Source organism: Nyctibius grandis, chromosome 29 (assembly GCF_013368605.1).
Source record: "Nyctibius grandis isolate bNycGra1 chromosome 29, bNycGra1.pri, whole genome shotgun sequence".
Classification (NCBI taxonomy): domain Eukaryota; kingdom Metazoa; phylum Chordata; class Aves; order Nyctibiiformes; family Nyctibiidae; genus Nyctibius; species Nyctibius grandis.
In genome coordinates this window covers 1,583,773-1,610,208 of record NC_090686.1, presented here as the reverse complement: position 1 = coordinate 1,610,208, position 26,436 = coordinate 1,583,773, and the positions used below count along the sequence as shown (strand labels likewise).

The 26,436-nt window shown below is 53.0% G+C and overlaps 2 protein-coding genes across 2 annotated transcripts; both read left to right on the top strand.

The window, feature by feature from the left end:
- Positions 1-5,454: 5,454 nt before the first annotated feature.
- On the top strand, positions 5,455-11,788 carry LOC137674445 (PHD finger protein 7-like). Its single transcript, XM_068419795.1, has 10 exons — positions 5,455-5,551; positions 8,965-9,083; positions 9,415-9,506; positions 9,596-9,697; positions 9,978-10,102; positions 10,188-10,350; positions 10,437-10,543; positions 10,763-10,876; positions 11,029-11,147; positions 11,331-11,788. The coding sequence occupies exons 1-10, from the start codon at positions 5,535-5,537 to the stop codon at positions 11,786-11,788; spliced, it is 1,416 nt and encodes a 471-aa protein (XP_068275896.1). The 5' UTR covers positions 5,455-5,534.
- Positions 11,789-12,171: 383 nt separating this feature from the next.
- On the top strand, positions 12,172-26,226 carry LOC137674444 (pineapple eye protein-like). The gene is given in 14 exon segments (XM_068419794.1): positions 12,172-12,259; positions 14,597-14,790; positions 15,850-15,934; positions 18,417-18,496; positions 19,915-20,012; positions 23,412-23,530; positions 24,041-24,078; positions 24,417-24,527; positions 24,530-24,539; positions 24,624-24,751; positions 24,754-24,785; positions 25,249-25,307; positions 25,460-25,578; positions 25,760-26,226. Coding segments are annotated over 13 exon segments (1,407 nt in total). The 5' UTR covers positions 12,172-12,259; positions 14,597-14,708; the 3' UTR covers positions 26,206-26,226.
- The last annotated feature ends 210 nt before the right edge of the window (positions 26,227-26,436 follow it).

The window sequence follows — 26,436 nt, the reverse complement described above, 5'->3', positions numbered from 1 at the left end:
TTGAGCTGTTGGACAGGTGGGACTGAGAGCAGGGTTGGCAGTTAGTTGGCTTTGGGCTCTTGTATGATGTCATTAGTGCAGGGGCTCTGGCTATTTTTTGGCTCATCCCTGTTGTTCAATGCAGGTACATCAACGTCCAAGAAAGGGAGAAGTCTAAAGGCAGCATCTTCCCCAGCAAGTTTTGTTCTAGGCATTTGTCTGTCTTATGTCCACGCTGGAAGTGGTGCCTGTGAAGAATGACGTCGAGAGGTGCTGGGACTGCTTTCTCAAGGAAGAACTACAGGCTGAGCACCGAGCCAGAGAAGTCCAAGGTCACAGGTATGGGCCTGTATGTGCCGTGTAAAAGCAGGACCGGTGTGGACCGGGTGAGTGCCCCTTGCCTCACTTGAGATCAGCTGCCTTCCAGTTGCAGTTACCTTGCTGATGTGAGGTGTGGTGGGGCTGAAACTCAGTAAATCCCTGAAGTGAAATGAGATTTTGGGAGGATGTTCCTGGAGTACTAAGGACTCCGGAAGCTCGTGCCACAGTGCCCTTTCTTTGGCACACAGCCCTGCCTCATGAGGCTGGAGAATGTTGTGTTGCCTGCCTTTGTCCCATCTGATTCAGGGAGTTTCCCGTCCCTTCCAGGATGGACAGCTTCTCAAGTTCTCAGATAAATCCTTTTCTGGGAAATTTTGGCACCTGCAAGGCAGCCTGTTTTCTCTTGGACTCACCAGTCCAGCAGAAGTGTGCTTATGAGACCAGAAATCTGGCATTTGAGGGCACTGTTGCACCCAGAAACAAAGCATGCTGCATCAGTGTGACACTAGGGATTGTTTTGCGCAGTGAAAGCTGAAGTGAGGCATACATCATGAAAGAGGGCTGTGGGTCGGACGAGATGAACCGCATCTGCACGCCTTTCTGTCTCAGCGTCTTCTAGTGCAGTTAAGTGATGTAGGTACTTAAAATGTCCCAGGTATGAATAAGACATCAGGAATTGTAGTAGTGATAAGATTTTTTTCTTTTTCTTTTTTGGAAATGAAACTGGGTTCCCATCTCCAGCTTTTGAAGTTACTTTATCTGAAAGTAGTACAGCAGGATACCTGAGGACGTAGTTCCACCTGTGGGGACCAATTTATAGCCTCCTGTTTGCTATTGTAGAGCAGCTCAAATTGGACAGAGCCCTTGTTGTGGAGATGCACCCCATAATGTTGGACTCTAGGGTTGCTAGTGAAGACAACAAGATGATGAATGACTTCTTGAAGCTGCATTTTCCACTACATTGGTCTGCAAACTTGAGCATCATTTCCCCATAGTTACCAATTTCTTGCTTGTGCATGAAATTGATGTTTGAGTTTACCTCCTGACTCCCTAAGCTTATTTCCCTTCTGTTTTCCACCAGGGATCGTGAATAGCAGGCTGCTGAATGATTACCTGCATCGCGTCTTCACCAGTGCTGATGGGAACCAGCCTGCAGCTGCTTACAGGTATCGGACTACTTCTCATTCGCTAGATGGCAAGCGATGCTGTATCCGTCCCCAGATATACAACACTTCGGTGAAAGGAAATATCTTTCAGTGCCACACAGCGATCTTTGTTAAAAGCACAGGAGCACCGTGTTACAGAAATGACTCTTAGGTCTTGTCCTTTAACGGCTTTTTCAAATTGCGGGACTTGCCGGGAAGGATTCTTCAGAACTTTTTGCACGAAAAACCCATATACAAAATCACCAGGCACTGTTTCTGAAATAAATAGGCAAGTAGGCATTCACCCTATTGTTCCTGTTCCCTTCTTAGGTGTAAGGAAGTGCAAAATGCACAGGTTTTAGGTACAGGAATGAAAAACAGGTTGGCAGTGCCCTGTAAACTAAAGGCAAGGCTATTACTGATATAGGGAATACCATACCTTTCTCAGGCTGTGAAGCTGTTGGTACTTTTATTCTTAGTAGTCACCAAAGGAAAAGAAAGACCAGATTCCTTTTTAGTGTCTGTTTTCTTCTATTTGTTTTCAGTTCTCCTTCACCTTGTAGCCCAGAAACCTGTAGCTTTGGATGAGGAAAAGTTTCCCTTGCATTTGTCTCTTTTGCCAGAGGCAAGTCAGACAGGTTCAGGGCAGGTGAGTGTGGCAGAGCGAGGCAGGCGTGTGGCTGCTGCTGGTTGGCGGTGCTGCAGAGTGGCTGGGGTCACATTCCACAGGCTATACTTGGTACTGTCAGCTCAAATGTGAGCTCAGAGCTGCTAAAAATAGCTCTTGGTGCTCTCTGCTCTTGGTGAGCTGGGGTTATGGTGGGGAGACGCAAAAATGGGTCGTGTTACTTTGCCACGAGCTCTCCTGCCAGCGTGCCTTGGAATTTTCCATCTGCCCGGGCGTTTTGATTGTCAGTATTTCTAATTTCTTTGCCTGGTGATTAATGACTTGAAAGCACAGAACTGGTAGTTTGTTGGCCTGGTCGTCTCTCTTTCGTTTTTTTTCCTCCCTTTCACCCCTTTCCCTGGAGTTGGCTATTTGGTAGAAAGTCCAGTAGCAGTCAAACAGGCCTTGAAAATAACATTTGCTGTATGAGAGCAACTTTTATGGTGTGACAACTTGTCTTCAGAGGCCTGAATTCCTCGTAGAGGAGCTCGCCGCAGACATCTCTCTGGCTGTCTCATGCTCTTCTAGCCTCCTTCCAGAGCTCCTCCTTCATGCTAGCTGCCGATTAATCTGCTTTGCTGAAGCCACCCTCTCTCATGCCAACCAAAACTGATTCTTTGATTCCGCTTCTGTGCATCTTCACATCTACCAGGCTTTCAAAAGGTCTCTCACCACAGTCTTAGGGAAACCCCTAGTCCAGGAGAAGTGGGAAGTTGTTCCACAGATGGCTTTGGAAATGGGAAGCAGGGACGGGAGCAACTAGTGACTCTCATGGTCCTGCCAGGGTCCCTCAGAGACCTGAAACATGACCTGTGTTGTTCCATGTATCCTTGGGAGACTTGGAAAAGGAGAGGGCATGAGGTGGGAAAGTTTGCTTGCTGTTACAAAGCTGTTTAGAGCAAAGTAAGTGTAAGGTGGCTGTGAGACAGTGACCGAATAGTGAAATGGTCTATGAAACTCAGTGTAGGGAAATGCAAAGGGATGTATTGCAAGGGGAACAGCCTCAACGTTGTGCATAAAATGATGGGCCCTGAGCTGATCTTTACTGCGTAGGAATGAGATTGAGGTGGGAACACTAAGCCTTTAGTAAGTCAGAAAAAGAAAGTAGGAAGTTACAAATTGTTAGGAAAGGGATGTAGGATAAGGAAAATCATTATGCCCTGGAATAAATTTGTGGTTTACCCTCAGATGTCTGGAATGGCTCTCGTACAAGGAACAGCTAAGTAAACTATCCCTGAAAAGAGAGAACTAGGGGAGGCAGTATGAGAAAGTTCTCTAAAATAGTGGCCGAGGGGGAGTGCATGAGAGACTTCTCAGTATGAAAACAAAATGGTTTTGGCTGTTGTCAGAGAGAGGATGCTGGGCTAGCCTGGCCTTTGTCTGAACTGCTACAGCTGCTGGTGTGGTCTTCTCTCTTCTTTTGTATTACGAAATACTTGGGGGAAAAAAACCAAATCCTGACTTATGCCATGTTTGTATGATGCTGACTGCAGCAAAGTCACGGTCCACAGTTGTTGGTAGTACAGCTGGTTTCTTACTGCCACTGTACCGCGGTACAGTTTTCTTACTGCCACAAAGTACTCCCAAGCAGACTGAAGACTTTAAGATCCTTTGTTAACTAGTTTTCTTGTTCATATTATATTTGGTCCTTGGTTCGTTCATTGCCCCAACACGCTGGGCAGCAAATTCCTCAGATTCTTGAGAAGAAACACAGATGGACAGAACTTCCCAGTTCACGTCTCACAGCACAGGACTGTGCGGACACATGTGTCTGGGCTGCAAGTCTTTAGAACTTGGAGACACAGTTTTCTGAAGAGCTCCTGTGCATATTTATTCCCTAGAAAGCACCTGACGTTCCAGAACCTGCAGGAACACCTTGACCGGTTGCTAGGAGAGGAGAATGGCTCTGAAGACAGTCGAGGTAGGAGACACTGAGCATCTGTCCAATTTGTGCTTCTGCTTGTGCTGCCTAATTGGGAGAGCAAGTTGTATCATGAAAGGCAGTTCCCTGAGTGAGCGTTATTCTGCTCTCCTGTGCTCTAATTTATCGTACCTTTAAATCCTGCCTCTGAGGAGCTCATCAGTCAGCCCTGGAGCAGGTCTGCTCGCAGATGGAGGAGGCATATTTCCAGGCAAAAATGCCTGGAAAAGCAGTTTGGGGACAATTGTTGGAGATATTTCGCTGATAATGATATGCAGAGCCATTGCTGTGTCCAGCAGTGTGGAGTGCTGTCCTCAGTGGGAAAGGTAGAGGCTTATTGGCAATTTTTAAAAACTAGTCTCCACTCTAGGTATTCACTTTGAGCCTCAGGCTGTTGCCTGTGTTCTTGCTAGCATCCGTTTCCCTGAAGGAGTCAGGATGTGGCAGGATGCAACCTGGCTCCTCTTCTAAAAAGAATTTTTCTTGCTGGCTGCAATCAAAGTGTGATATGTTGGCTAAACATTTGGCTCAGAGTTTAGTTTGGTCTTTGCATTTTGCCAAAGTAAAATTTTCAGGTGAAGTGGAAAACTTAATATATGAACCATGGCGTGACCAGCAGGACGGTGGAAATGATCGTCCCCCTGTACTCGGCGCTGGTGAGGCCGCACCTCGAATACTGTGTGCGGTTTTGGGCCCCTCACTGTAAGAAAGACGTTGAGGTGCTGGAGCGAGTCCAGAGAAGGGCAACGAAGCTGGTGAAGGGTCTGGAGAACAAGTCTGATGGAGAGCGGGTGAGGGAGCTGGGGTTGGATAGTCTGTAGAAAAAGAGGCTCAGGGGAGACCTCCTCACTCTCTACAACTACCTGATAGGGGGTTGTAGTGAGGTGGATGTCGATCTCTTCTCCCAGGTAACAAGCGATAGGACGAGAGGAAACGGCCTCAAGTTGCGCCAGGGGAGGTTTAGATTGGGTATCAGGAAAAATTTCTTCACGGAAAGTGTTCTCAAGCACTGGAACAGGCTGCCCAGGGCAGTGGTGGAGTCACCGTCCCTGGGGGTCTTTGAAAGACATGTAGATGTGGTGCTGAGGGACATGGTTTAGTGGTGGGCTTGGCAGTGCTGGGTTAACGGTTGGACTCGATGATCTTAAAAGTCGTTTCCAACAAAATTGATTCTATGATTATGTGACCTGAATGGTGCATAGCTAAGACCTTGCGTGTTGCTGTGAAAACTTCTTTTTAAATCTCACTGGTGTCTCCTTTCCGGAGGTTCTCGTGGTCTAACATGGGTAACAGTATTTTAGGCTTCCTCTGCTGCAGCAGGATCCAGGTGCTGTTGTAGTCTAGCTGGAGGCACTCATCAGGTGCACTGTTAAATCCTACCCAACTTTCTCTAACAGGTTTTCTGCAACTCTTGTTTCAGATCAGGTAGCTGAGGGCCGGCTTGGTCCCTCTACTGTGGTGTTGGACCACACGAGCGGTTTTGAGGGGCTCCTGCTGGTGGATGATGACTTACTTGGGGTGAGTGTGATGCTGGGTGCAGCAGAAAATGATCTTGTGGGACTAAAAGCACTTTGGGCTTCTTAGTTTGTTCTTCATAACAGATCCTTGTCACTGGCTTTGTAGCGTGTAAATGGAGTTTACCCAAAAAGCTGCGGGACCCTGGAGCAAATGAGCTCTCCTGGGAAAAGGTCTAGCAGTACCCCTAAGACTCAGCAAGCTCTGAGTGGAGCTGTGAGGAAGTGAAAGGATTACGCTGGCCCAGGGGCTCATTGAAGATATTGGCTAAGCAGAGGAAAGGCCAGCAACCAGCTTTCCTGTCCCTTCTTCCAGGAGACTGCGTCTTCCTTCCTTCCTTCTGGTGTTCTGTAATGGTGGCAAGAGACTAAAGCTGAGGCTTTTCTTTCTCTTTTGTTTCCACTACATTCAGTTCCAGATGCTGTGTGGTCGTACATTAGCTTTCAAGTAAAGAGAATATTTGTTAATGTGACCTACAAAAAAATTGCCTCGATACCACCCGCTACAACGAGCCTAGCTATCACACGTCCACCAGTGAGGGAGAAATTGATCCCACAAATTTCTGAAATTGGACTATGCATGATAAAAAATACAGGTCAGCAATAAGTGTTGTTCAATCCACCGTGATCTCTTAAACAGGTAGAGCTATTGATGCAGATCAGTATCTCTACGATCAAACCAACCCGTTCCCCCTTCCTGGTAACGTCCTTTGCAGGATGGTTAGAGCATGGTTACATGGACAAACCCTTGTCTCCCCAAGACAAACACAGAGAGACGTGACCGGTATCCTAGGAACCGGGTCGGGAGTCTTAAATAGCATAGATGCTGAGGTGCTTGTGAATAAACTAAGCACAACAGCAAGCGATCTAAACAAATTAGAGCACCCATTATGGTCCTGTCTGTCAGCGTTAGGAACAAGTCCATGGCTCTTATCCAATATATTGCCTCAGTAATAAAGAATTAAAGAAAGGGACCACCAATTGATTATGAATGCGCTTGAGGTAGCCCAAGATAACATTTCGCTGGCCCTCAGTTGCATCCAAGCACAACTGTGGATGCAATCTACAGTAGCTGCAATCATAAGAGAAGGGGAAGGGGGTCTCTTACCCCCAAAATTCAGACAACAATTTGGGAAAATGCAACTGACTTTGAGAGAGAATTCCAATCGTGATGGTATCCCGTCAAATTCACTTATAACCCCATCAATAATAAGCCCACAGCTCTTGTCTTAACAATACGCAATGCATCAGTATACACCATATACCAAATCATTGCGTTAGGATTAAATCACAATGGAACTGTACTCTATCCCCTAGAACACAGAGTATGGGCCCAACAGAACAGTAACAAATGGCGGACTGTCGCTGTTGATGCATGGGCCGTACAAGAAGAACAGGGATTTGCAAAAGTTACACCATCAAAGCTCAAGACATTTGTCTTGACACTGAACAAAATGTTTGTCATTTTGAAATACATTCAAAGAAACCCCTGAAACTGTACTTGTATATATTCGAAACGGAAGTGTTTGTGTGAGAACCCTTTGCAATCTTATATTGATAGATGACACTGTTGTAGAGACAAATAATCACTCAAATGTTTGTGTCTGTAACTTTACTAACATTGTAGAATGCGATTTTAATTATTCAGCTCCCGTAATGTCTTAGAAATTGCTACAGTCCAATTAGACCTTAGCTGAGGGTTTATTACTTATCCCCATCAGAATGAATCTTGCATTGGTAAGAAAACTACTAAAACACGAAGACTTGTATCAGCTGCTAGAACATGTCCAGAACAATGGGCAAAAAACCTTAATCACCATTCGTCACAAGTGAAGAAGGATGGAGAACACCGACGGTGGGAAACTCTCTTTGGGTGGTCGCCAACAGCTACAGGAATCTATAACCATGTGTTCCACCCAGCAGTGATCTTGTTAGTTCTGATTATATTGTGCCTGTTACTTGTAATAGCGTTGTATGTGAGACTACGGGTAGTGGTTAAACGCCTTCAAAGACTTCATGAGTTCTTTTTGACGTGTTAGCAGGAATGCTTAACAAAAAGGGAGGACTGTTGTAGAATAAGTTCAGTTAATTGAATTCTTTTAACTGTATTCTGTTGTCTGAATAGTCTTGCTTAGCACTGGTAGTTAAAAGTTGCTGAAGACCTGGGCTGCAACTGTTGAGAACTATTCAGCCTGTCTTGAACTGTTCCTTGCATACCAGAGGAAGGCCCTGGGACCAGTGCAAACTGGAAGGAGGCTACAGCTGTCAGCAGAAGCTGTAGTTACTGCCGATAACAAGTGTCAAGGCCCGCCTGGAGACCAAGAATCCAATAAGTAAAAAAAAGGACCCCAGACCATTAACTACCATTGGACCAACAGGCATGTGCAGGGCGCATGAACAGTGTGTGAAGAGCGGGTGCATGGCTTGTAAGGGCGAAAAGGCCCAGGGATTTCTTTGTTCTAGATCCCTCCCTGGAGGCACCCAGCTCGAGCTGCTCCTATGGCTTAAGATCAAAGAGTCCAACCGTTAACCTAACACGACCAAGGCCACCGCTGAAGCATTCCCGAAGCGCCACGTCTACATGTCTTTTAAATACCCCCAGGGATGGTGGGTGCACCACTTTCCTGGGCAGCCTGTTCCAGTGCTTCACAACCCCCGGCCCATGGATCCAGCCTGTCCAGATCCCTCTGTAGAGCCTTTCTGCCCTCAAACAGATCAACACTCCCACCCGCCGCCTCCAAAGCTGCCCCACAGCCACTCGCAGTTTCCTCCCCCACCAAGGAAAGGCTCATACTGACTCTGAAAGGCCGTTTATTGCCATGGAAAAAGGCCGTTTCCACCGTCACTCCCCAGCTCATGGTCCCGCTGCTTTTGTTCGGGAGGCAGCGCATCACCAAAGCGCTAAGGAGTTCAAGAGAGAGATGTTGGGCCACCTGTGACATCCTGAGGGCCCGTGCTGTGCCCCAGCCACCACCGCGTCTGAGGGATGGGATGCGTGAGCCCAGGCCAGGCTCAAAGCACCTTTCGGCCCCGGGGGCCCTGGCATTTGGCTCTGCACTGGCTGCAGGAGCAGCCGCCCCGGCTACGTGGGTGCCGAGGGCTCGGGCCCCCGCCCCAGCACTTCACACCCACCCGGTGATGCGGTGGCCGTGTCAGAGTGGGCGGCAGGTGGCCAAGGGCGTCCCTGCCCATATTTGGCCAGCGGTGCTGATGTCACAGTGGCCATTGTGACGCGCGGGGCCAAGCCTATAAAAGGGGCGCTGGGCTCCGGCCGTGCGTCACTGCGACCTGGTGAGGTGAGGAGTGGGCAGGGGAGGGACGGGGCTTGCGCGGGGCTGCCGAGGCAGGGGGGGGGCCCCACACCTCGGGGCTCTGGGCCTGTGCTGCAAGCTCACCCGCGTCCCGCTTCTCCCTCAGGGTCAGCAGAGGAGCATTTGGAGGAGACACGCCAGCGCTGCTGGGACAGGGACTCTCCAAACGCTCACCGTTGATGTGCGCCATGTCTTCGAGGAAGCGAAAGGCCTCGATAGCGCGGGGTGAGAGCAAAGCATCCCTCCCGCAGCCTGGCAGAGGGGGTGTCGGGGCGGTCAGCGTGGGGCCGAGAGCGGTGGCAGGGGGAGGCAGGAGCTCCCCGGCCGCCCTGGGGCAGGGCCCCTCCTTTCCTCAGCAGGCGGGGCCCAGGCTGGGCAGTGGGCACTGCTGGGACACCCGTGCCTGCAAGGGCCCCTTCCTCTCCAAGGCCTCCAGCCCTGCCCCTCAGCCAGCGAGGCAGGGGCAGAGCAGGCCCCTGGGGGCAATCCCTCAGGGACGCTTCCCCCAGCCCCGCAGAGGTGCTCATCCAGGTGCCATTTGCTCTCTCCCCTCCAGCATGCCGGCTGTGCCACCGGGCAGAGGCTGACCTGGATATCTGCGGGCGCAAACTGGAGAAACAAGGGATCCATGTCCACGAGTTTTGCCTGGTGAGTTACCCCGGGGCTCCCTCCAGCTTTCCGACAGGCAGTCCCTGCCACACTCTCCTCATCAGCTCCTCGTTTTTTCTCTTCTGCAGCTTTTTGGCAGCAAGCGTTTTCAGCACCGGGTCAAGAGAGTAGGTCTTATGGGATTTCACCGTGAGGATGTTAGATACATGATCTTCCAGGCAGGATGGGAGGTGAGAACCTGACCAGAACAGGGAGCTTTGTGCCAGGAGAGGATTGCGGGAGCTTAGCCCAGAGCCCAAGAAAGAAATCCCAGCCCTTCCAACCAGCTCTGGGACACAAGTCTTGCTCCCAGCAGCTCCCCAGAGGCTCCAGCACAGGAGCCTTGTCCGCCAGGCGGCTCTGCGGGCTGTGACCCAGCAGCGGCCACATCCTGCGCCCTGCCCGGAGGTGTGGGGCTGGCTGCGGAGGCCCTGAGGCTGCCGCTGATGGGGGCTGCTCTGCTCTTTCCAGCGATGCTTCGTCTGTGGCAATCGCACGGCCACCATCACCTGCTGCGAGATGGGCTGTGACCGCAGATTCCATCTGCCCTGTGCTGTGGAGGGTGAATGCGTCACCCAGTTCCTCCCTCCATACAGGTACCTCCTCTCCCCTCCTCTCCGCCACCGGGGACTTCTCACCGAGCACTTCTCACCTCGGCCATCCCTTCCCTCTTCCCCCCAGGTCCTTCTGCTGGGAGCACCGCCCCGAGCAGGCAGTTCAGGCGGCTCTGGAGAAGGACACCACGTGCCCCATCTGCCTGGACCCTGTGGAGGACAGAAAGTCCTACAGCACCATGGTGTGCCCAGCATGCAAAAATGCCTGGTTCCACAGGGGCTGCATCCAGGTAGGAGCCGCTCCCTCGCCCCTGGGGCACGGCAGGCGCTCAGCACCACCGAGGCCTCCCTCATGCTCCTTATGTTTCTCCTGCAGGGACAGGCTGCGCGCGCTGACATGTTGTCCTTCGAGTGCCCGGTCTGTAGAGAGAGCGATGTTTTTCTCTCAGAAATGCTCACCATGGGGATCCGAGTCCCCTTCAGGTTGGTGTCCTTCTGCGCAGCTCACAAGACAGGAGGGTGCAAGTGCTGTGCCGTGCCGTGCCGGGGCCTGCCCCAGCAGACCTGGCCCTCTGCTCTCCCGTGAGTCTGGGCTTCAGCTTCACGGAGGAGTTGGAAAGGGCAGGGGGGAAGAGCAGGGACGCCCTGCACCTGCCTTGTGCCGAGGCAGCAGGGGCTCATCAATTTTCCTTTCTCCATCAGTCTGCCGTCATCGGAGAACAGCAACGCATATGCAGAGCTGGATGAGAGGCACAGCTGCTGCGATGCCAGGGAGTGCCTGTGTCCAGGAGGCAGGGAGCACGCAGAGGAAGAGGGGTGAGTTGCCGCAGCTGCACCCCGGGGCTCTGCACGGGATCTCCGTCTCGCCAAGGGCTCAAGGCAGAAGGACTGAGTACAAGAGCTCTGCCGGACAATCCCGTGCTGCCATCACTTGGTCCTCACAGCCATGAACCCGTTTGTTTCCCCAGGTGCTGGCAACTGCTCCTGTGCTGCTCCTGCGCTGCCGAGGGCACCCACAGACGCTGCTCCAGCTTGGGGAACGGCACGGCCAGCTGGGAGTGCGACAGCTGTGCTGGCCTGGGCACCGGTAAGAGGCAAAGCAGCCGGGTGGCCGTGGGCTGGGGCTGGGGGCCAGGCAAGGCCTGGCAGCGGGTGCCCAGGGTGGGCTGGGCACATCCTCTCTGCTCCAGGGGGGCTGGGGGCACCGCTCTGGCCTATCCTGCCGCGGGCCTGGGGGCCGTGCCCCTGACCTACCTGCTTCCCCTTACAGCCTCCACTGCCGGCTCGGAGCTCGCTGGCCCCAGCACCGCCAGCCAGGCAGGATCAGGATCCTCCTGCAGCTCCCAGGCACCCGAGACCAGCAGCCCCTGCACCGGCAGCCAGTCAGGATTGGGGCAGTCTGTCGGATCTCTGGCATCCGAGACCAGCAGCCCCAGGACCAGCAGAGGGTCAGGATTGGGGCCATCCCACAGCTCCCTGGATTTGAGGGCAGCAGCAGCTCCAGCTCACCTGGGCCCGACTGCAAGCGAAAACGCTCCCGCTTGCAATGTCGGGCCCAGACTCCATCCAGGCCACCCAGAAGGCACCGTGAGAGCAGCAGCTCCAGCTCCCCTGAGCCCATGCAGATGCGAGACCGCTCCCGCGGATGCTGCCATGGGACCAGCCGTGCGCCGTCCCCGAGTGCTGGCCCTCATCCCCCCCCACCGGCACAATAAAGTTGGCCGTTGATCTCTGCACTGGGAGATTCCACGCTCATTTGTCGGCTTCCTCCTCCTCCTCCTCCTCCTCCTCCTCTCCCTTTCTCGAGGGGCAGCGTTAGGGGCTGGGGCCCAGAGGACCGTCCTCGCCCCGGGGGTTTGCAAGCACCTTCCCGCACCTCCCTCCTTGACGGCTGGCCTTGACGGCTGGCCTTGGCCGGCTGCCCAGCGTCATGGCCGTGTGCTTCGGGCCTCGCAGGCCCCACAGCCTGCTCAGTTTCCCCGGGGGAAGTTCACAGCCACCCCGGGACCGGGGGTCTCTGCCCCAGACCCCGGGAGGGTGGGCCGGCACGCCTGAGGGCGGAGCGGCTCCCGTGGCGCGACCCGCCGGCGCCTCCGCCCGTCTCCCGGCAAACGGGGGCCGCGCCCGCCCGCTCGCCATGGCCCTCGCGGCTCGCCGTAGCGCGGCGGTAGTGGCGGCGGCGGCGCGGCCGGGCCGTTGGTGAGTGCGGCGGCCGCGGGCCTGGGCCTCCCCGGGCTCCCCTGTGCCCCACCGGGCTCCCCCCCGTGCCCGGCCCCGGCAGTGCGGGGACCCCGCTGGGCCCGTTGCATGGGCTTCCCCTGCCGTCGCGGGGCTGGGGGCCTGCAGGGAGTCTCGGGGCTGCGGCCGGTGTCGGGCTGTGTCGTCCGGTTTTGGGGGGGGAGAGGGGATGCGCCCGACTGGGGGGAAGCGGCTGGCGGGGCTTTCTGGGCTTTGGGGGCTGTGGGCAGGTGTAGGGGCGCACCCGGGTTTGGGGGTGTTCGTGGGCATGGAGGGTGCCGCCGGGTTCGGGAGGTGTCTGTGGCTGCGGGGAGTGCTGACCACTGCAGTGGGCGTCCCTGGGTTCGCGGGGGTTTGGGGGTGTCCCTGGGCCTGGGGCATGCCGCCAGCTCGGAGGTGCCTGCTTTTAGGGTGGGTGCCAGGAATGTGGGCAATGCTGCCCGGTATTTCTGCTCTGGGGGTGCTGCCAGGTTGGGGGTGCCCCAGAGACCCCCGCTCGTGATTCACGCCAAGGCAGCGTTCCGAGCAGCGCGGGGGTCTCAGCCGCCTGTCCGCTTCCAGGCTGGCTTCGGCCCCGCTGCCCTGGCGAGAGCGGGAGGGCTCGGTCAGCAGCTGCCGGACAAAGGCTCTTTGCTGGCCCAGCTCCTTGGCCTCCTCGCCTGCCTCCAGCCGTTGCCCAGAGAAGGGAGTTTTAACGCGTGGGCTGGCTCAGAGCTGGGTGTCTTTGGCGGGAGCTGCTGGGGCCAGTTTTGTGAATCGCAAGGGGCAGATGTGTGTCCCCCTGCTCTGCCCTTTCTCTGACCTGTTGAAAGCACCATCTGCTCCAGCCGAAAAAAAAAAACCAAACCAAACCCCGGCACTGCAGCAGCGCATCTTGTGCGGTGCTGGTGTGGCCATGCTGTGCTCTCTGCCTGGGCTTTCAGGCTGTTTCAGCAGCGCAGGTACCATGCTGGCCGCCCTTGGGAAGAGCTAGAGGCACTCCACACCAGCCTCGGGTGATGAAATTATGAAAGGTGAAATTATGTCTCTCACCTTTAGAGTACTTTTAGGATAGTACAAACGCTGTGCTGTCTGCTCTGGTTTGGTAGTAAAGATGTGTTTCTGTTTATAGTTTAATTGTTTTATTGCTTGTTTTGAGTCTCTGATGCAGATCGTTCAGGGCCATTGATCCAGGCTGGTTTTTGCTCTGTTCCTGCAGTTTCGCTCGGCAGCGCTGCAGGAGGGACGGCAGGCGGTGCTGCTCCGCTGCGGGGTGCTGGGGTGGCCTGAGGAAAGGGGCTTTAGGAAATCTTCGAGTGATCCTCTGCCAGTGGAGTTGCCGTGGCACTTGTGTCACTTGGCAAGTTCACTAACTTGTCTTGGGTTTCACCTTGGTTTCTGCTCTGTATGAGATTGCTGGCAAGCATTTAATTCCCGCAGCCTTTGCTCCTGTTGCGTCTTCTTCCTCTTGCTCTGTGCATCACAAAGTGGTTTCTCAGACGGCTGTCTAGTGAATGAGAGAGACCTCCAGTGATGGTCAGTTATCAGGGCAATCAGAAACAGGACGAGAGAGTAACCTAACGTTTGAAGCTGGATAGAACTAGCAATTTGCATTTATTCTTTTGTCCTGGCACATGTCAGATCAGCTCTGACAGCATCCTTTGCATTTTAGTGATACCAGGAAGGGTCATGAATCGTTAGTCTCATGTAGGTTTTCGCGTGTAAAACGCTTCTGTGTATTTCTACCTGAGTCTGCTTTTGTCCCTGTAAAACTGACAGCTGGTTTCTGGATCTTTTGCTTTGCAGTCAGTGATATTCTTTGTAGTCCAGTTCATCTGCGTTTCTCTCTTTCTCTCTCCCTCCCTCTCTGCTTTGATAGCAGGATAATCTAATAAACGTGTTAAATAGAAGATTAACCAGGTGCATATTTCTGTCTTAAAGAGTACAGTGTGGGAGAGAAAGGCAGAGGTATCTCATCAGGACAACGAATAGAAAGTGCGATGCAGTTGCCAGTTTCGGCAGTGTTTTGACAGTGGTGGTAGCTGCGGCCCTGGGCTGGCTCAGTGCTTCTGGCTCAAACTCGGTGGCAAAGGTTGCCTGTGTTTCCGACTTGGTTCTGCTGTGCCTTTGGTTGGAGTGGGGTCTGTGTGGCTGTCTGGAGTGTGGCTTAACGCCTTATCTGCGTTGGAAAGATTTTGAGCTGTTGGACAGGTGGGACTGAGAGCAGGGTTGGCAGTTAGTTGGCTTTGGGCTCTTGTATGATGTCATTAGTGCAGGGGCTCTGGCTATTTTTTGGCTCATCCCTGTTGTTCAATGCAGGTACATCAACGTCCAAGAAAGGGAGAAGTCTAAAGGCAGCATCTTCCCCAGCAAGTTTTGTTCTAGGCATTTGTCTGTCTTATGTCCACGCTGGAAGTGGTGCCTGTGAAGAATGACGTCGAGAGGTGCTGGGACTGCTTTCTCAAGGAAGAACTACAGGCTGAGCACCGAGCCAGAGAAGTCCAAGGTCACAGGTATGGGCCTGTATGTGCCGTGTAAAAGCAGGACCGGTGTGGACCGGGTGAGTGCCCCTTGCCTCACTTGAGATCAGCTGCCTTCCAGTTGCAGTTACCTTGCTGATGTGAGGTGTGGTGGGGCTGAAACTCAGTAAATCCCTGAAGTGAAATGAGATTTTGGGAGGATGTTCCTGGAGTACTAAGGACTCCGGAAGCTCGTGCCACAGTGCCCTTTCTTTGGCACACAGCCCTGCCTCATGAGGCTGGAGAATGTTGTGTTGCCTGCCTTTGTCCCATCTGATTCAGGGAGTTTCCCGTCCCTTCCAGGATGGACAGCTTCTCAAGTTCTCAGATAAATCCTTTTCTGGGAAATTTTGGCACCTGCAAGGCAGCCTGTTTTCTCTTGGACTCACCAGTCCAGCAGAAGTGTGCTTATGAGACCAGAAATCTGGCATTTGAGGGCACTGTTGCACCCAGAAACAAAGCATGCTGCATCAGTGTGACACTAGGGATTGTTTTGCGCAGTGAAAGCTGAAGTGAGGCATACATCATGAAAGAGGGCTGTGGGTCGGACGAGATGAACCGCATCTGCACGCCTTTCTGTCTCAGCGTCTTCTAGTGCAGTTAAGTGATGTAGGTACTTAAAATGTCCCAGGTATGAATAAGACATCAGGAATTGTAGTAGTGATAAGATTTTTTTCTTTTTTTTTTGGAAATGAAACTGGGTTCCCATCTCCAGCTTTTGAAGTTACTTTATCTGAAAGTAGTACAGCAGGATACCTGAGGACGTAGTTCCACCTGTGGGGACCAATTTATAGCCTCCTGTTTGCTATTGTAGAGCAGCTCAATTGGACAGAGCCCTTGTTGTGGAGATGCACCCCATAATGTTGGACTCTAGGGTTGCTAGTGAAGACAACAAGATGATGAATGACTTCTTGAAGCTGCATTTTCCACTACATTGGTCTGCAAACTTGAGCTCATTTCCCCATAGTTACCAATTTCTTGCTTGTGCATGAAATTGATGTTTGAGTTTACCTCCTGACTCCCTAAGCTTATTTCCCTTCTGTTTTCCACCAGGGATCGTGAATAGCAGGCTGCTGAATGATTACCTGCATCGCGTCTTCACCAGTGCTGATGGGAACCAGCCTGCAGCTGCTTACAGGTATCGGACTACTTCTCATTCGCTAGATGGCAAGCGATGCTGTATCCGTCCCCAGATATACAACACTTCGGTGAAAGGAAATATCTTTCAGTGCCACACAGCGATCTTTGTTAAAAGCACAGGAGCACCGTGTTACAGAAATGACTCTTAGGTCTTGTCCTTTAACGGCTTTTTCAAATTGCGGGACTTGCCGGGAAGGATTCTTCAGAACTTTTTGCACGAAAAAACCCATATACAAAAGCACTAGGCACTGTTTCTGAAATAAATAGGCAAGTAGGCATTCACCCTATGTTCCTGTTCCCTTCTTAGGTGTAAGGAAGTGCAAAATGCACAGGTTTTAGGTACAGGAATGAAAAACAGGTTGGCAGTGCCCTGTAAACTAAAGGCAAGGCTATTACTGATATAGGGAATACCATACCTTTCTCAGGCTGTGAAGCTGTTGGTACTTTTATTATTAGTAGTCACCAAAGGAAAAGAAAGACCAGATTCCTTTTAGTGTCTGTTTTCTTCTATTTGTTTTCAGTTCTCCTTCACCTTGTAGCCCAGAAACCTGTAGCTTTGGATGAGGAAAAGTGTCCCTTGCATTTGTCTCTTTTGCCAGAGGCAAGTCAGACAGGTTCAGGGCAGGTGAGTGTGGCAGAGCGAGGCAGGCGTGTGGCTGCTGCTGGGTTGGCGGTGCTGCAGAGTGGCTGGGGTCACATTCCACAGGCTATACTTGGTACTGTCAGCTCAAATGTGAGCTCAGAGCTGCTAAAAATAGCTCTTGTGCTCTCTGCTCTTGGTGAGCTGGGGTTATGGTGGGGAGACGCAAAAATGGGTCGTGTTACTTTGCCACGAGCTCTCCTGCCAGCGTGCCTTGGAATTTTCCATCTGCCCGGGCGTTTTGATTGTCAGTATTTCTAATTTCTTTGCCTGGTGATTAATGACTTGAAAGCACAGAACTGGTAGTTTGTTGGACATGGTCGTCTCTCTTTCGTTTTTTTTCCTCCTTTCACCCCTTTCCCTGGAGTTGGCTATTTGGTAGAAAGCCCAGTAGCAGTCAACAGGCCTTGAAAATAACATTTGCTGTATGAGAGCAACTTTATGGTGTGACAACTTGTCTTCAGAGGCCTGAATTCCTCGTAGAGGAGCTCGCCGCAGACATCTCTCTGGCTGTCTCATGCTCTTCTAGCCTCCTTCCAGAGCTCCTCCTTCATGCTAGCTGCCGATTAATCTGCTTTGCTGAAGCCACCCTCTCTCATGCCAACCAAACTGATTCTTTGATTCCGCTTCTGTGCATCTTCACATCTACCAGGCTTTCAAAAGGTCTCTCACCACAGTCTTAGGGAAACCCTAGTCCAGGAGAAGTGGGAAGTTGTTCCACAGATGGCTTTGGAAATGGGAAGCAGGGACGGGAGCAACTAGTGACTCTCATGGTCCTGCCAGGGTCCCTCAGAGACCTGAAACATGACCTGTGTTGTTCCATATATCCTTGGGAGACTTGGAAAAGGAGAGGGCATGAGGTGGGAAAGTTTGCTTGCTGTTACAAAGCTGTTTAGAGCAAAGTAAGTGTAAGGTGGCTGTGAGACAGTGACCGAATAGTGAAATGGTCTATGAAACTCAGTGTAGGGAAATGCAAAGGGATGTATTGCAAGGGGAACAGCCTCAACGTTGTGCATAAAATGATGGGCCCTGAGCTGATCTTTACTGCGTAGGAATGAGATTGAGGTGGGAACACTAAGCCTTTAGTAAGTCAGAAAAAGAAAGTAGGAAGTTACAAATTGTTAGGAAAGGGGATGTAGGATAAGGAAAATCATTATGCCCTGGAATAAATTTGTGGTTTACCCTCAGATGTCTGGAATGGCTCTCGTACAAGGAACAGCTAAGTAAACTATCCCTGAAAAGAGAGAACTAGGGGAGGCAGTATGAGAAAGTTCTCTAAAATAGTGGCGAGGGGGAGTGCATGAGAGACTTCTCAGTATGAAAACAAAATGGTTTTGGCTGTTGTCAGAGAGAGGATGCTGGGCTAGCCTGGCCTTTGTCTGAACTGCTACAGCTGCTGGTGTGGTCTTCTCTCTTCTTTTGTATTACGAAATACTTGGGGGAAAAAAACAAATCCTGACTTATGCCATGTTTGTATGATGCTGACTGCAGCAAAGTCACGGTCCACAGTTGTTGGTAGTACAGCTGGTTTCTTACTGCCACTGTACCGCCGGTACAGTTTTCTTACTGCCACAAAGTACTCCCAAGCAGACTGAAGACTTTAAGATCCTTTGTTAACTAGTTTTCTTGTTCATATTATATTTGGTCCTTGGTTCGTTCATTGCCCCAACACGCTGGGCAGCAAATTCCTCAGATTCTTGAGAAGAAACAGAGATGGACAGAACTTCCCAGTTCACGTCTCACAGCACAGGACTGTGCGGACACATGTGTCTGGGCTGCAAGTCTTTAGAACTTGGAGACACAGTTTTCTGAAGAGCTCCTGTGCATATTTATTCCCTAGAAAGCACCTGACGTTCCAGAACCTGCAGGAACACCTTGACCGGTTGCTAGGAGAGGAGAATGGCTCTGAAGACAGTCGAGGTAGGAGACACTGAGCGTCTGTCCAATTTGTGCTTCTGCTTGTGCTGCCTAATTGGGAGAGCAAGTTGTATCATGAAAGGCAGTTCCCTGAGTGAGCGTTATTCTGCTCTCACTGTGCTCTAATTTATCGTACCTTTAAATCCTGCCTCTGAGGAGCTCATCAGTCAGCCCTGGAGCAGGTCTGCTCGCAGATGGAGGAGGCATATTTCCAGGCAAAAATGCCTGGACAAAGCAGTTTGGGGACAATTGTTGGAGATATTTCGCTGATAATGATATGCAGAGCCATTGCTGTGTCCAGCAGTGTGGAGTGCTGTCCTCAGTGGGAAAGGTAGAGGCTTATTGGCAATTTTTAAAAACTAGTCTCCACTCTAGGTATTCACTTTGAGCCTCAGGCTGTTTCCTGTGTTCTTGCTAGCATCCGTTTCCCTGAAGGAGTCAGGATGTGGCAGGATGCAACCTGGCTCCTCTTCTAAAAAGAATTTTTCTTGCTGGCTGCAATCAAAGTGTGATATGTTGGCTAAACATTTGGCTCAGAGTTTAGTTTGGTCTTTGCATTTTGCCAAAGTAAAATTTTCAGGTGAAGTGAAAACTTAATATATGAACCATGGCGTGACCAGCAGGACGGTGGAAATGATCGTCCCCCTGTACTCGGCGCTGGTGAGGCCGCACCTCGAATACTGTGTGCGGTTTTGGGCCCCTCGCTGTAAGAAAGACGTTGAGGTGCTGGAGCGAGTCCAGAGAAGGGCAACGAAGCTGGTGAAGGGTCTGGAGAACAAGTCTGATGGAGAGCGGGTGAGGGAGCTGGGGTTGGATAGTCTGTAGAAAAAGAGGCTCAGGGAGACCTCCTCGCTCTCTACAACTACCTGATAGGGGGTTGTAGTGAGGTGGATGTCGATCTCTTCTCCCAGGTAACAAGCGATAGGACGAGAGGAAACGGCCTCAAGTTGCGCCAGGGAGGTTTAGATTGGGTATCAGGAAAAATTTCTTCACGGAAAGTGTTCTCAAGCACTGGAACAGGCTGCCCAGGGCAGTGGTGGAGTCACCGTCCCTGGGGTCTTTGAAAGACATGTAGATGTGGTGCTGAGGGACATGGTTTAGTGGTGGGCTTGGCAGTGCTGGGTTAACGGTTGGACTCGATGATCTTAAAAGTCGTTTCCAACAAAATTGATTCTATGATTATGTGACCTGAATGGTGCATAGCTAAGACCTTGCGTGTTGCTGTGAAAACTTCTTTTTAAATCTCACTGGTGTCTCCTTTCCGGAGGTTCTCGTGGTCTAACATGGGTAACAGTATTTTAGGCTTCCTCTGCTGCAGCAGGATCCAGGTGCTGTTGTAGTCTAGCTGGAGGCACTCATCAGGTGCACTGTTAAATCCTACCCAACTTTCTCTAACAGGTTTTCTGCAACTCTTGTTTCAGATCAGGTAGCTGAGGGCCGGCTTGGTCCCTCTACTGTGGTGTTGGACCACACGAGCGGTTTTGAGGGGCTCCTGCTGGTGGATGATGACTTACTTGGGGTGAGTGTGAGATGGGTGCAGCAGAAAATGATCTTGTGGACTAAAAGCACTTTGGGCTTCTTAGTTTGTTCTTCATAACAGATCCTTGTCACTGGCTTTGTAGCGTGTAAATGGAGTCTGCCCAAAAAGCTGCGGGACCCTGGAGCAAATGAGCTCTCCTGGGAAAAGGTCTAGCAGTACCCCTAAGACTCAGCAAGCCCGAGTGGAGCTGTGAGGAAGTGAAAGGATTACGCTGGCCCAGGGGCTCATTGAAGATATTGGCTAAGAGAGAAAGGCCAGCACCAGCTTTCCTGTCCCTTCTTCCAGGAGACCGCGTCTTCTTCCTTCCTTCTGGTGTTCTGTAATGGTGGCAAGAGACTAAAGCTGAGGCTCTTCTTTCTCTTTTGTTTCCACTAATTCAGTTCCAGATGCTGTGTGGTCGTACATTAGCTTTCAAGTAAAGAGAATATTTGTTAATGTGACCTACAAAAAAATTGCCTCGATACCACCCGCTACAACGAGCCTAGCTATCACACGTCCACCAGTGAGGGAGAAATTGATCCCACAAATTTCTGAAATTGGACTATGCATGATAAAAAATACAGGTCAGCAATAAGTGTTGTTCAATCCACCGTGATCTCTTAAACAGGTAGAGCTATTGATGCAGATCAGTATCTCTACGATCAAACCAACCCGTTCCCCCTTCCTGGTAACGTCCTTTGCAGGATGGTTAGAGCATGGTTACATGGACAAACCCTTGTCTCCCCAAGACAAACACAGAGAGACGTGACCGGTATCCTAGGAACCGGGTCGGGAGTCTTAAATAGCATAGATGCTGAGGTGCTTGTGAATAAACTAAGCACAACAGCAAGCGATCTAAACAAATTAGCACCCATTATGGTCCTGTCTGTCAGCGTTAGGAACAAGTCCATGGCTCTTATCCAATATATTGCCTCAGTAATAAAGAATTAAAGAAAGGGACCACCAATTGATTATGAATGCGCTTGAGGTAGCCCAAGATAACATTTCGCTGGCCCTCAGTTGCATCCAAGCACAACTGTGGATGCAATCTACAGTAGCTGCAATCATAAGAGAAGGGGAAGGGGGTCTCTTACCCCCCAAAATTCAGACAACAATTTGGGAAAATGCAACTGACTTTGAGAGAGAATTCCAATCGTGATGGTATCCCGTCAAATTCACTTATAACCCCATCAATAATAAGCCCACAGCTCTTGTCTTAACAATACGCAATGCATCAGTATACACCATATACCAAATCATTGCGTTAGGATTAAATCACAATGGAACTGTACTCTATCCCCTAGAACACAGAGTATGGGCCCAACAGAACAGTAACAAATGGCGGACTGTCGCTGTTGATGCATGGGCCGTACAAGAAGAACAGGGATTTGCAAAAGTTACACCATCAAAGCTCAAGACATTTGTCTTGACACTGAACAAAATGTTTGTCATTTTGAAATACATTCAAAGAAACCCCTGAAACTGTACTTGTATATATTCGAAACGGAAGTGTTTGTGTGAGAACCTTTGCAATCTTATATTGATAGATGACACTGTTGTAGAGACAAATAATCACTCAAATGTTTGTGTCTGTAACTTTACTAACATTGTAGAATGCGATTTTAATTATTCAGCTCCCGTAATGTCTTAGAAATTGCTACAGTCCAATTAGACCTTAGCTGAGGGTTTATTACTTATCCCCATCAGAATGAATCTTGCATTGGTAAGAAAACTACTAAAACACGAAGACTTGTATCAGCTGCTAGAACATGTCCAGAACAATGGGCAAAAAACCTTAATCACCATTCGTCACAAGTGAAGAAGGATGGAGAACACCGACGGTGGGAAACTCTCTTTGGGTGGTCGCCAACAGCTACAGGAATCTATAACCATGTGTTCCACCCAGCAGTGATCTTGTTAGTTCTGATTATATTGTGCCTGTTACTTGTAATAGCGTTGTATGTGAGACTACGGGTAGTGGTTAAACGCCTTCAAAGACTTCATGAGTTCTTTTTGACGTGTTAGCAGGAATGCTTAACAAAAAGGGAGGACTGTTGTAGAATAAGTTCAGTTAATTGAATTCTTTTAACTGTATTCTGTTGTCTGAATAGTCTTGCTTAGCACTGGTAGTTAAAAGTTGCTGAAGACCTGGGCTGCAACTGTTGAGAACTATTCAGCCTGTCTTGAACTGTTCCTTGCATACCAGAGGAAGGCCCTGGGACCAGTGCAAACTGGAAGGAGGCTACAGCTGTCAGCAGAAGCTGTAGTTACTGCCGATAACAAGTGTCAAGGCCCGCCTGGAGACCAAGAATCCAATAAGTAAAAAAAGGACCCCAGACCATTAACTACCATTGGACCAACAGGCATGTGCAGGGCGCATGAACAGTGTGTGAAGAGCGGGTGCATGGCTTGTAAGGGCGAAAAGGCCCAGGGATTTCTTTGTTCTAGATCCCTCCCTGGAGGCACCCAGCTCGAGCTGCTCCTATGGCTTAAGATCAAAGAGTCCAACCGTTAACCTAACACGACCAAGGCCACCGCTGAAGCATTCCCGAAGCGCCACGTCTACATGTCTTTTAAATACCCCCAGGGATGGTGGTGCACCACTTTCCTGGGCAGCCTGTTCCAGTGCTTCACAACCCCCGGCCCATGGATCCAGCCTGTCCAGATCCCTCTGTAGAGCCTTTCTGCCCTCAAACAGATCAACACTCCCACCCGCCGCCTCCAAAGCTGCCCCACAGCCACTCGCAGTTTCCTCCCCCACCAAGGAAAGGCTCACACTGACTCTGAAAGGCCGTTTATTGCCATGGAAAAAGGCCGTTTCCACCGTCACTCCCCAGCTCATGGTCCCGCTGCTTTTGTTCGGGAGGCAGCGCATCACCAAAGCGCTAAGGAGTTCAAGAGAGAGATGTTGGGCCACCTGTGACATCCTGAGGGCCCGTGCTGTGCCCCAGCCACCACCGCGTCTGAGGGATGGGATGCGTGAGCCCAGGCCAGGCTCAAAGCACCTTTCGGCCGGGGGGCCCCGGGGGCATTTGGCTCTGCACTGGCTGCAGGAGCAGCCGCCCCGGCTACGTGGGTGCCGAGGGCTCGGGCCCCCGCCCCCACTTCACACCCACCCGGTGATGCGGTGGCCGTGTCAGAGTGGGCGGCAGGTGGCCAAGGGCGTCCCTGCCCATATTTGGCCAGCGGTGCTGATGTCACAGTGGCCATTGTGACGCGCGGGCCAAGCCTATAAAAGGGGCGCTGGGCTCCGGCCGTGCGTCACTGCGACCTGGTGAGGTGAGGAGAGGGCAGGGGAGGGACGGGCTTGCGCGGGGCTGCCGAGGCAGGAGGGGGGCCCCACACCTCGGGGCTCTGGGCCTGTGCTGCAAGCTCACCCGCGTCCCGCTTCTCCCTCAGGGTCAGCAGAGGAGCATTTGGAGGAGACACGCCAGCGCTGCTGGGACAGGGACTCTCCAAACGCTCACCGTTGATGTGCGCCATGTCTTCGAGGAAGCGAAAGGCCTCGATGGAGCGGGGTGAGAGCAAAGCATCCCTCCCGCAGCCTGGCAGAGGGGGTGTCGGGGCGTCAGCGTGGGGCCGAGAGCGGTGGCAGGGGGAGGCAGGAGCTCCCCGGCCGCCCTGGGGCAGGGCCCCTCCTTTCCTCAGCAGGCGGGGCCCAGGCTGGGCAGTGGGCACTGCTGGGACACCCGTGCCTGCAAGGGCCCCTTCCTCTCCAAGGCCTCCAGCCCTGCCCCTCAGCCAGCGAGGCAGGGGCAGAGCAGGCCCCTGGGGGCAATCCCTCAGGGACGCTTCCCCCGGCCCCGCAGAGGTGCTCATCCAGGTGCCATTTGCTCTCTCCCCTCCAGCATGCCGGCTGTGCCACCGGGCAGAGGCTGACCCGGATATCTGCGGGCGCAAACTGGAGAAACAAGGGATCCATGTCCACGAGTTTTGCCTGGTGAGTTACCCCGGGCTCCCTCCAGCTTTCCGACAGGCAGTCCCTGCCACACTCTCCTCATCAGCTCCTCGTTTTTTCTCTTCTGCAGCTTTTTGGCAGCAAGCGTTTTCAGCACCGGGTCAAAGAGTAGGACTTATGGGATTTCCGTGAGGATGTTAGATACATGATCTTCCAGGCAGGATGGAGGTGAGACCTGACCAGAACAGGGAGCTTTGTGCCAGGAGAGGTTGCGGGAGCTTAGCCCAGAGCCCAAGAAAGAAATCCCAGCCCTTCCAACCAGCTCTGGGACACAAGTCTTGCTCCCAGCAGCTCCCCAGAGGCTCCAGCACAGGAGCCTCGTCCGCCAGGCGGCTCTGCGGGCTGTGACCCAGCAGCGGCCACATCCTGCGCCCTGCCCGGAGGTGTGGGGCTGGCTGCGGAGGCCCTGAGGCTGCCGCTGATGGGGGCTGCTCTGCTCTTTCCAGCATGCTTCGTCTGTGGCAATCGCACGGCCACCATCACCTGCTGCGAGATGGGCTGTGACCGCAGATTCCATCTGCCCTGTGCCGTGGAGGGTGAATGCGTCACCCAGTTCCTCCCTCATACAGGTACCTCCTCTCCCCTCCTCTCCGCCACCGGGGACTTCTCACCGAGCACTTCTCACCTCGCCATCCCTTCCCTCTTCCCCCCAGGTCCTTCTGCTGGGAGCACCGCCCCGAGCAGGCAGTGGAGGCGGCTCTGGAGAAGGACACCACGTGCCCCATCTGCCTGGACCCTGTGGAGGACAGAAAGTCCTACAGCACCATGGTGTGCCCAGCATGCAAAACGCCTGGTTCCACAGGGGCTGCATCCAGGTAGGAGCCGCTCCCTCGCCCCTGGGGCACGGCAGGCGCTCAGCACCACCGGGCCTCCCTCATGCTCCTTATGTTTCTCCTGCAGGGACAGGCTGCGCGCGCTGACATTTGTCCTTCGAGTGCCCGGTCTGTAGAAGAGCGATGTTTTTCTCTCAGAAATGCTCACCATGGGGATCCGAGTCCCCTTCAGGTTGGTGTCCTTCTGCGCAGCTCACAAGACAGGAGGGTGCAAGTGCTGTGCCGTGCCGTGCCGGGGCCTGCCCCAGCAGACCTGGCCCTCTGCTCTCCCGTGAGTCTGGGCTTCAGCTTCACGGAGGAGTTGGAAAGGGCAGGGGGGAAGAGCAGGGACGCCCTGCACCTGCCTTGTGCCGAGGCAGCAGGGGCTCATCAATTTTCCTTTCTCCATCAGTCTGCCGTCATCGGAGAACAGCAACGCATATGCAGAGCTGGATGAGAGGCACAGGCACTGCATGCCAGGGAGTGCCTGTGTCCAGGAGGCAGGGAGCACGCAGAGGAAGAGGGGTGAGTTGCCGCAGCTGCACCCCGGGGCTCTGCACGGGATCTCCGTCTCGCCAAGGGCTCAAGGCGGAAGGACTGAGTACAAGAGCTCTGCCGGACAATCCCGTGCTGCCATCACTTGGTCCTCACAGCCATGAACCCGTTTGCTTCCCCAGGTGCTGGCAACTGCTCCTGTGCTGCTCCTGCGCTGCCGAGGGCACCCACAGACGCTGCTCCAGCTTGGGGAACGGCACGGCCAGCTGGGAGTGCGACAGCTGTGCTGGCCTGGGCACCGGTAAGAGGCAAAGCAGCCGGGTGGCCGTGGGCTGGGGCTGGGGGCCAGGCAAGGCCTGGCAGCGGGTGCCCAGGGTGGGCTGGGCACATCCTCTCTGCTCCAGGGGGCTGGGGGCACCGCTCTGGCCTATCCTGCCGCGGGCCTGGGGGCCGTGCCCTGACCTACCTGCTTCCCCTTACAGCCTCCACTGCCGGCTCGGAGCTCGCTGGCCCCAGCACCGCCAGCCAGGCAGGATCAGGATCCTCCTGCAGCTCCCAGGCACCCGAGACCAGCAGCCCCTGCACCGGCAGCCAGTCAGGATTGGGGCAGTCTGTCGGATCTCTGGCATCCGAGACCAGCAGCCCCAGGACCAGCAGAGGGTCAGGATTGGGGCCATCCCACAGCTCCCTGGATTTTGAGGGCAGCAGCAGCTCCAGCTCACCTGGGCCCGACTGCAAGCGAAAACGCTCCCGCTTGCAATGTCGGGCCCAGACTCCATCCAGGCCACCCAGAAGGCACCGTGAGAGCAGCAGCTCCAGCTCCCCTGAGCCCATGCAGATGCGAGACCGCTCCCGCGGATGCTGCCATGGGACCAGCCGTGCGCCGTCCCCGAGTGCTGGCCCTCATCCCCCCCCACCGGCACAATAAAGTTGGCCGTTGATCTCTGCACTGGGAGATTCCACGCTCATTTGTCGGCTTCCTCCTCCTCCTCCTCCTCCTCCTCCTCTCCCTTTCTCGAGGGGCAGCGTTAGGGGCTGGGCCCAGAGGACCGTCCTCGCCCCGGGGGTTGGCAGCACCTTCCCCGCACCTCCCTCCTTGACGGCTGGCCTTGGCGGCTGCCCCGCGTCATGGCCGTGTGCTTCGGGCCTCGCAGGCCCC